Source organism: Aegilops tauschii, chromosome 3 (genome assembly GCF_002575655.3).
Source record: "Aegilops tauschii subsp. strangulata cultivar AL8/78 chromosome 3, Aet v6.0, whole genome shotgun sequence".
In the NCBI taxonomy this organism is placed as follows: Eukaryota; Viridiplantae; Streptophyta; class Magnoliopsida; order Poales; family Poaceae; genus Aegilops; species Aegilops tauschii.
Window position 1 is genome coordinate 183,243,418 of NC_053037.3, and position 9,408 is coordinate 183,252,825.

A 9,408-nucleotide genomic window follows, 5' to 3' on the forward strand; every position below is an offset into this window, starting at 1 on the left:
CACGGATCATCAGCAAGGCAAGTAACACTTTGATCATACCTCTTTTACTACCCAGTTTTATTGCATTAGACAAATCCTCAAACATTGCATGGCTAGGATCTAATTAAATTGTGGGTATTGGGAAGTAGTTGAGGTAGTACCTATTACCTGTTTTATTATCAAACCCTTGGGAGTTACTTCTACGTTTGCTTATATTGCTATGTTATGCTAGTAGACGTGGATTGGGTTTGAGTGTATCCATGCCAGATGTGAGATTGTTAATATATGGTTAAACTTAAGGTGGCAACTAAAACTCACATCTGGGTGGATTGAGGTACCTGGGTATTCCAGGATTGCCTGTTTTTCTAAGGACCGCCACCCAGGCTCAAAGGGGCCATGAGATTATTCATGCTACAAACTTCCGTGTGCAGCCACAAGCTATTATGGGCTCTAGCATAGTTGATTAAGTTGTGTGAGCTCTTGAAGAGGTAGACTAGCAGATGTAGGGGATGTAGGTGGTACTGTCTACCCGGAGTAGAGAGTTAACGCTTCTGAAAGACTGTGTCTCGGTCATCCGTTTCTCAAACATCATGTAGTGCGAGAATCAAGCGGAGGCGATCGAGTCTTGTGGGGAAAAGTGCACAAACCTCTGCAGAGTGTACAAACTAATCATGGTTAGCCGTGTCCCCGGTTATGGACATCTTGAGTATCTAGTACTTGGATTATCATGTGAATCTCATCACCATGTTACTTTAATTAATTTTGTTGGTTTAATGATGATACTTAATTGAGATTGAGAATGCTGTCAACCATTCTCAATGTTTAACAACCACCATGATAGTTAAATAAAATTTATTCCTTTGCAGTAGGGAAAAATTGGCTTTTCGCAAAACTGTAACCATAGAGCCTTCTACCAGCCATATATGCATGTAGTATAGCATTATTATGTTCATTACTCTCTATGTGTTACATTGCCAGCATATTCCATGTGCTGACCCATTTCGGGCTGCAACGTTTCATGTTGCATACTTTTCAGACGATGAGTAAGGTGCCTTAGGTCGTGGTCTTATACTCAGTGATGCCGTTGGAGTTGATGGACTCACTATTCTTCCAAGTCTTCCGCTGTTATCGTATTTAGATGGCCTTAAGCCATATTTATCATACTTATTCTCTTTTAAGATACTCGTTGTAATAAGTGTGTGATTGCTACTCTGTTATAAATCCTCCATTTATACTGTGCGTGTCAGCATTACTGATCCAGGGATGACACTGGTGCACAGCAGCACAGACTGTTTGAGGTCTGGTCGCTACACGCGTGGTAGCTGCATCTACAAAATGACATAGAGATTTGTAAAGCACACACGGATCTGAAAGGTTCAGACCCGTTGACTAATAACCTCTCTCACAAGCGAGATATGAACAAACCCCATGGGTGTTGGATTCATTACAATCACATAGTGATGTGAACTAGATTATTGACTCTAGTGCAAGTGGGAGACTATTGGAAATATGCCCTAGAGGCAATAATAAATGGTTATTATTGTATTTCCTTGTTCATGATAATTGTCTATTGTTCATGCTATAATTGTATTAACTGGAAACTGTAATACATGTGTGAATACATAGACCACAACATGTCCCTAGTAAGCCTCTAGTTGACTAGCTCGTTGATCAATAGATGGTCATGGTTTCCTGGCCATGGACATTGGATGTCGTTGATAATGGGATCACATCATTGGGAGAATGATGTGATGGACAAGACCCAATCCTAAGCATAGCACAAGATCGTGTAGTTCGTTTGCTAGAGCTTTTCTAATGCCAAGTATCATTTCCTTAGACCATGAGATTGTGCAACTCCCGGATACCGTAGGAATGCTTTGGGTGTATCAAACGTCACAACGTAACTGGGTGGCTATAAAGGTGCACTACAGGTATCTCCGAAAGTGTCTGTTGGGTTGGCACGAATCAAGACTGGGATTTGTCACTCGGTATGACGGAGAGGTATCTCTGGGCCCACTCGGTAATGCATCATCATAATGAGCTCAATGTGACTAATGAGTTAGCCACGGGATCATGCGTTACGGAACGAGTAAAGAGACTTGCCGGTAACGAGATTGAACGAGGTATTGGGATACCGACGATCGAATCTCGGGCAAGTAACATACCGATAGACAAAGGGAATTGTATACGGGATTGATTGAATCCCCGACATCGTGGTTCATCCGATGAGATCATCGTGGAACATGTGGGAGCCAATATGGGTATCCAGATCCCGCTATTGGTTATTGACCGGAGAGGTGTCTCGATCTTGTCTGCATGGTTCCCGAACCCGTAGGGTCTACACACTTAAGGTTCAGTGACGCTAGAGTTGTTATGGGAAATAGTATGTGGTTAACGAAGGTTGTTCGGAGTCCCAGATGAGATCCCGGACATGACAAGGAACTCCGGAATGGTCCGGAGGTGAAGATCGATATATTGTACGAAGGGTATTGGAGTTCGGAATTGTTCTGGGAGTACCGGGTGACGACCAGCGTGACCGAAAGGTGTTTCGGAGGCCCCGGCAAGCGTTGGGGGGCCTTATGGGCCAAGGGGAGGGGCACACCAGCCCACTAAGGGGCTGTGCGCCCCTCCCAACCCCTCTCACGTAACGTGGAGAGGTGGGGGCGCCTCCCCTAGGGCAGCCACCCCTCCCGGCTTGGGGGGCAAGTTTCCCAGGGGTGGGGGCGCCCAAACCCATCTAGGGTTTCCCCTGTGGCCGCCGCCCCTCCCTTAGGGAACCCTAGGGCGCCTCCTCCACCCCCTTCCCCCTATATATAGTGAGGGAGAGAGAGGGCAGCCACACCCCTTGCCTGGCGCAGCCCTCTCCTCCTCCAACTCCTCCTCCCCCTCCGTAGTGCTTAGCGAAGCTCTGCCGGAGAACCACGAGCTCCATCGCCACCACGCCGTCATGCTGCTGGAGTTCTCCCTCAACTTCTCCTCTCCCCTTGCTGGATCAAGAAGGAGGAGACATCCCCGGGCTGTACGTGTGTTGAACGCGGAGGCGCCGTCCGTTCGGCGCTAGATCGGATCTTCCGCGATTTGAATCGCCACGAGTACGACTCCGTCAACCGCGTTCTTGTAACGCTTCTGCTTAGCGATCTTCAAGGGTATGAGGATGCACTCCCTCTCTCTCGTTGCTAGCATCTCCTAGATTGATCTTGGTGACATGTAGGAAAATTTTGAATTATTGCTACGTTACCCAACAGTTGATTGCGGATTTGATCGCTCTAGGGGTTTTCTTTTTCCTTGTTTAGGGATGTAAATGGCGAATAAACAGCGTCTAAAATTCTATTTACTTAGTTCTCGCTAGCTTGATAGTTCATTTTCACCCGGGAAAAAAGTTTTTTCCACTATTAGACCATAAGTGGACATTAAATAGGATTAAACAGGACCGGGTTTACATGCCTATCTTTTCTTAGAGCATCTCCAATAGAAGATGTAGATGCAAAAATAACTAACTTTTGCATCTCCGAGGCCCAAAACCCATCTCTAATAGATGATGTAGATGCAAAAAAATACATCTTCGCCTACTGGAGATGTAAAATACAACACCCCGTGTTGCAAATTAGCATCTCCACCTACTGGAGATATAAAAATGCCAGCCGCGCGTCAACCACCCAACTGCCTTCAGTTCGCTTCTGCACGACCGCCCGTCGCCGCCCTGCTGCGACTCCGCCCTCATGTCCCCTGCCGCCTGCCTCTCCGTAGTACCGACGGCTGCCGCCTGCAGTCGTCGATTCGTTTTAGGCTGCCGCTTCGAATCGAAGCTTCTTCGGAGATCCGGCTGTCGTAATGCCTTCGATGGTGAGGTCGTGGATGGCTTGGGCTTGTTCCTAGCTAAGACCCACCATCGGAGGTAGGGGAGGTGTGCCACACCCCCCGCCCGCCTCCGCCGTTCTTCCGCCGCGCGAAGCTGGACACCCGCAGCGCCGAGCTCCCGTCGTCTTCTTTGAACGGTTGCGGCTATCTCCTCTGCCGAGCCGCCGTCGCCGCCCGCACAAGCCGCCACAGAATGGCTGCCCAACCCGCAGCCGGCCAATTTCTTCCACCCCACAAGCAAGGTGTTCGACGAAATTCCCCAAGGTAAAAAATCAAGCAAACTTGACTGTTTTTTATTGGGGTTGAAGAGGTAGTTTGACGGTGATTTCCGCATTGTAGATGAGCTCGTGCGGCTCCTCTTTCATGGACGATTCCTCGTCATACGAAGAATTTGATTTGAACGAAAAGGAGGACATTGCTATTCTAGTGGTGATGCACAAGAAGAAAAGGGCGAAGCACGGCGATTCCATGTATGTCCATGAGTTCATCCGGAGAGAACGGGTTGAGGCGCACAAGAGGTTGATCCGCAACTATTTTGGTTCATCACCCGTTTTTTTAGAGAGGTACTTTCGACGCCGGTTCAGAATGTCCAAAAATTTGTTCATACACATTTGCAATTCCGTGAAGCAGCATGATCGATCCTTCAAGCAGGGGAGGAATTGTGCCCGGATGCTTGGACATAGCACCGAGCAGAAGTTCACTGCCGCTTTGCGCATGATGGCCTATGGTGTTCCTGGAGACTACATTGATGAAAACTTGGCGATGGCAGAGAGCACTTCTATCTTCTATGTCAAACAATTTGTAAAGACCATTGTAGAAGTCCTTGGTCCAGAGTACCTGAAATCACCCAATGCTCGGAATACTCAGAGGATTTTGGAGATGAACCAAACTCATGGGTTTCAGGTATGCTAGGGTCCACCGATTGCATGCATTGGAAATGGAAAATTTGCCCAAAAGCATGGCATGGACAATTAAAGGGTCGCGGGAAGGATGCCACTATCATTCTTGAGGCCGTTGTCGGTCAAGAAACATGGTTTTGGCATTCATATTTTGAGGTGCGTGGACTTGCGATGGCATCAACGTGCTCGACCGGTCACCTCTTTTTGCCAAGTTAGCAAATGGAGAAGCGCCACCGGTGACCTTCGAAGCAAATGGCGGCACATACAACTATGTATACTATCTTGCGGGTGGGATCTACCCGAGGTGGTGTACTTTTGTCAAGCCAATTGCAAAAACCCAAGGTAAGAAAGAACTCATCTTTTACAATGCACAAGCGGCGGCTAGGAAAGATGTTGAGAGGGCTTTTGGGATTTTAGTCCCAATTTGCTATTGTGCGACGGCCATCTAGATTCTAGGATAAAAAACTCGTATATCATAACTGCTTGTGTGATCATGCATAACATAATCATTGAGAACGTACGTGGACAGGATTTAGATTACACCTTCTATCATTTAATGGGCCTACGCATTATGCCGATGAGAAGAGAGGAGTGAATCAACTTCAGAAGGATTTAATGAAGGAGTATTGGAAATGACATGGCGAAATAGCCGCCTAGTTTCATTATTTGTTTGTTGTATTGTGCAATAACCTTTTTGTATTTGTGTTGCATTTGATCTTGCGGATTTGATGAATTAAGTTAATGATTTGATATTGTGGACATGTGAAATTTTTAAGTTGTTTTCGGGATGTTTTTTCAATTTGTGTGGCTATACAATGGTTGTACATAACCGTGTGGCCGGCGGCCAATTTTTATATCTTCAGTTTGCATCATCTATTGGAGTTGCTCTTTTATATCTTTAAAATATATCATTTGTCGGAGTTGTCTCTTTTTTGAAGATGTAAAAGACACTTTTTGGAGATGTGAATTTTACATCTTCAAATTTATATCTTTTATAGGAGATGCTCTTGGCATCTTTGACTTTGCTATTTGCAATGGTTTTTTAGTGTGTGCCATGTTGGTGGTATTGCTTTCTACCTATGCATTAGCCGGATATATCTTTTTTTTTTAGGGCATGTGAAATTTTTAAGTTGTTTTCGGGATGTTTTTTCAATTTGTGTGGCTATACAATGGTTGTACATAACCGTGTGGCCGGTGGCCAATTTTTATATCTTCAGTTTGTATCATCTATTGGAGTTGCTCTTTTATATCTTTAAAATATATCGTTTGTCGGAGTTGTCTCTTTTTTGAAGATGTAAAAGACACTTTTTGGAGATGTGAATTTTACATCTTCAAATTTACATCTTTTATTGGCATCTTTGACTTTGCTATTTGCAATGGTTTTTTAGTGTGTGCCATGTTGGTGGTATTGCTTTCTACCTATGCACTAGCCGGATATATCTTCATTGTGTTTGTATCCACTTGATACTTCATATTGAGTAAATAAAATCCATGTTTTGTCGAAAAAGCCAACACTCAGTATAGTTTTTTCTAGCATATACTGTATATAGTTATTTTTCGAGAGGATAGCTTGCCTTTTCTTTTGTGGGCTCTGGGAGAGCACGTAAACAACAACAGTACGAGCCCAGCCTGGAAAAAAGCCCATACACTTGGACCTTCTCCCCTTCCCATTTCCACCCGGTGATCTCGCCGCCGTGACGCACCACCGCCGGCGCTGACCTGCCGTGCCCAACATCCGCCTACTTGAAGTGCCTCCTGTTTTTGCTTTTATTTGGAGCGTCTCCTCCGTGCTCAGCGGGCTACCGCCCTGCAGCAGATCCCGCGGCCCCGATGCCTCCTCCCGCCGCCCCGACGCCTCCTCCCGCCGAGCCGCTGCCAAATTCGCCAGATTCTACCTCCCCCACGGTTCGCGACCTGTCCCCTGCTGCTTATGGTTTAGAGCTATGTCCTTATTTATTTTTCTGACGTGTTTTTGGTGCGGATGACCCAGGAGGAGGCTGAGGCGGATGCGGGAGGCACGCCGTCGAGGGCCGGGCCGGTGGGGACAGTAAGCTGGGGAACTGGGACCCTCGTCGGCGTATTCACCGGGCTTCTCTACGGCGGGGCCAAGGAGGCCAACGCCAACGTCGTAAGTTGCCGCCCCACTCCATTATAACATCCTCCTTTCTGTTACTGCCTCGTATGTAACCTTTGTGGATGTAAAAATGGTGCTGATTAGTGATAATAATGAGAACACATATACAGGAACTAGAGTTCTAGTAGAATTTTGTAAAATTACAAAATACAGACTACCCCAACTTGTTTGGGTTTCAGCTCTAGCCTATTCCAACTTGTTTGGGACTAAAGGCTTTGTTGTTGTTGTTGTTGTTGTACAAAATACAGACTGCCTTCTGCGACAGTATTGAATCAGAACACATATATAGGAAATTACTCCTCTCCTGCTTAGGATTTGGTATCCCAAAATTTTGATTGGATACTTACCTCTTTCTTTCTTTCTTTTTGTTGAGGATGATATTTCACTCCTTTCCCTCTAAATATTAGCATGCTTTAGACCATGACTTCTGTGAAAACTTTACATTTGTATCCTATCTTACAGAGCAAAGATGCTGAAGTGATGTTGAAGATGGGAAGCACCACAGACAAGCGCGAACAATATAGGTTGATGAGAGATGCCATGGAGAAAAGGTTCATTCGGGTTGCCAAAGGCTCACTAGTTGGTGGTGCTCGCCTTGGGATGTTCACTGCAACTTTCTTTGGCATACAGAACCTTCTTATTGAGAACCGTGGGGTGCATGATGTATTCAATATTGTTGGAGCTGGCTCGGCTACCGCAGCTGCTTTTGGGCTTATATGTATGTATTCACCATATAAAATCTTCGATTTTAGTTGCACTTGGTTAAAACGTCGCATTGGTCACCGAAAACATTTACCTATTATCATAGTTTATAACTTGAAAAGCTTATGAAATATGTTCGCTACAGTATGAATTACATACAGAAGAGTAAACTACAAAAGTGAGTAAAGTAGAATATAAAGCAGCACCGCATTCATTGTTAGAAGTTAACCAGATATACCGTCAGTGTGTTATGGGCCTATGGCTAATCCTGGTTTGTAACTAGTATTCTATGTTCAATATTTTGTTGTGGGCCATGATGAAATTATCAATTATCACAGACTATTTAGTTTAACTGTAAGGTTGGCTGCCTCTAGGGGCCTTCTATGGCTATGCAGCCCCTAACGTTTGATGATTGCAGTATCGGATATATGTTTTCATGGAATTGTCCTGCCAAGATGCGTCTAATAGGTGTTTTACATCAATCAAGATACTTGTTTTTTTTTCATTACTTTACTTAGTGGAGGAAGAATTCATATAATAATGTTTGCCTAAATATCTTGATGATTCTTGATATCCATAATCAGCATATATTCAGAAACTGTAAATAATATTATCTTTTGTATTTACTATTGATAACTGATATCGCTCAGTATACTGGATTCATCTCAACTGATGTCTATACCTTCAGTGCCTGGTTCACCAATGTGGCGTGCAAGGAATGTATTGGTTGGATCTGCTCTCGGTGCCGGAATTTGCTTTCCACTTGGTATTCTCACCTCCGTATACTTTTAGTGGTTATCAATACTAGCTTTCTCGAATGTACAGATAATTCTTTTTGTTTTTATGGACCTTCGTTTGTGGGCTTTTGAGTTATGGACCTTTGTTTGTGGGCTGTTTAGTTATGGACCTTTGTTTGTGGGCTGTTTAGTTATGGACCTGCTGATGCAACTATTAATAGATGTCTAATATCCTCTATAGTAGTATAGAATTTCATGTAAAGTAAATGAATTGTTTAGCATCTTTGTGAAATGCCTTCTTCCATACTTAATTGTAGCCCTTGTGTTTCATTCTTTTAAGAATGTTTGAACTTGTCTCATTATGGGTAGCTTATAATTTCACCTTTTCACATCTTCAGCTTAGCCTTGAAATGTGGAAGTTTGATGCTACCTTCTCATTATGTACTTCTTTGTGCCCAAATCTCAGTCACCTAGGTTCCTTGTTCATGTGGGGGGATGCGTTAACAAGTGTTATTATTATTAGAAAGCACATGCACATAATCCATTTATATGCAAACATCTTGACATAAGCATCTGCATTACCAAGTTAGCAGCGTCATGCCATTCTTAAACAATGGTTATTATACACCATGTGAACTAGTTAAGTCTGCTGGTGTGGTTATTTGCTCAAGAAGCTCACCTTGGGAATTCTTCTACAGGTTGGGTACAGTTGAAGCTGGCAGAGAAGGCCAATCTTGAGATTGAAAATTCAAAATCGCCATCGGATTTACAAGGCAATCAAAGTCGTGTGGGGGCTGCTATAGACAGACTAGAGAACAGCCTGAGGAAGTAACAGTTTGTACCCATGCAAGGAGCCAAGGATCTGTTGTCAACACCCATGGCTATTTCGCTTTTGTTTTGTTCATGTACTTTCCATAGGAATGCGGTTACTTTTGAAGTGGTAATGGCAGCAAGGGAAACTGTCTCTTGTATGAAGATAAATTTGGATACAAACACTTACTTGCTGGAGCTGGGATATTTCTAGTTAAGGTACCTGTTTGGGTGTTTGTGCCATTATGACCTCTATGATCAGCATTGTGCATAGTATTAGTATTCGTGA

General features: G+C 44.2%; 1 protein-coding gene across 1 annotated transcript; it reads left to right on the top strand.

The window, feature by feature from the left end:
- The first annotated feature begins 6,341 nt into the window (after positions 1-6,341).
- LOC109750260 (uncharacterized) lies at positions 6,342-9,408 on the top strand. Its single transcript, XM_020309220.4, has 5 exons — positions 6,342-6,641; positions 6,727-6,864; positions 7,333-7,588; positions 8,261-8,338; positions 9,008-9,408. Exons 1-5 carry the CDS (start codon positions 6,567-6,569, stop codon positions 9,139-9,141), a joined length of 681 nt encoding a protein of 226 aa, XP_020164809.1. The 5' UTR covers positions 6,342-6,566; the 3' UTR covers positions 9,142-9,408.

Bases quoted from the DNA above. Each gene is read 5' to 3' on its own strand.
- LOC109750260 (XM_020309220.4), top strand. From the start codon at position 6,567: ATGCCTCCTCCCGCCGCCCCGACGCCTCCTCCCGCCGAGCCGCTGCCA. The intron at 6,642-6,726 runs GTTCGCGACCTG...CGGATGACCCAG, and splicing joins CAGATTCTACCTCCCCCACG to GAGGAGGCTGAGGCGGATGC. The intron at 8,339-9,007 runs GTATTCTCACCT...ATTCTTCTACAG, and splicing joins CGGAATTTGCTTTCCACTTG to GTTGGGTACAGTTGAAGCTG.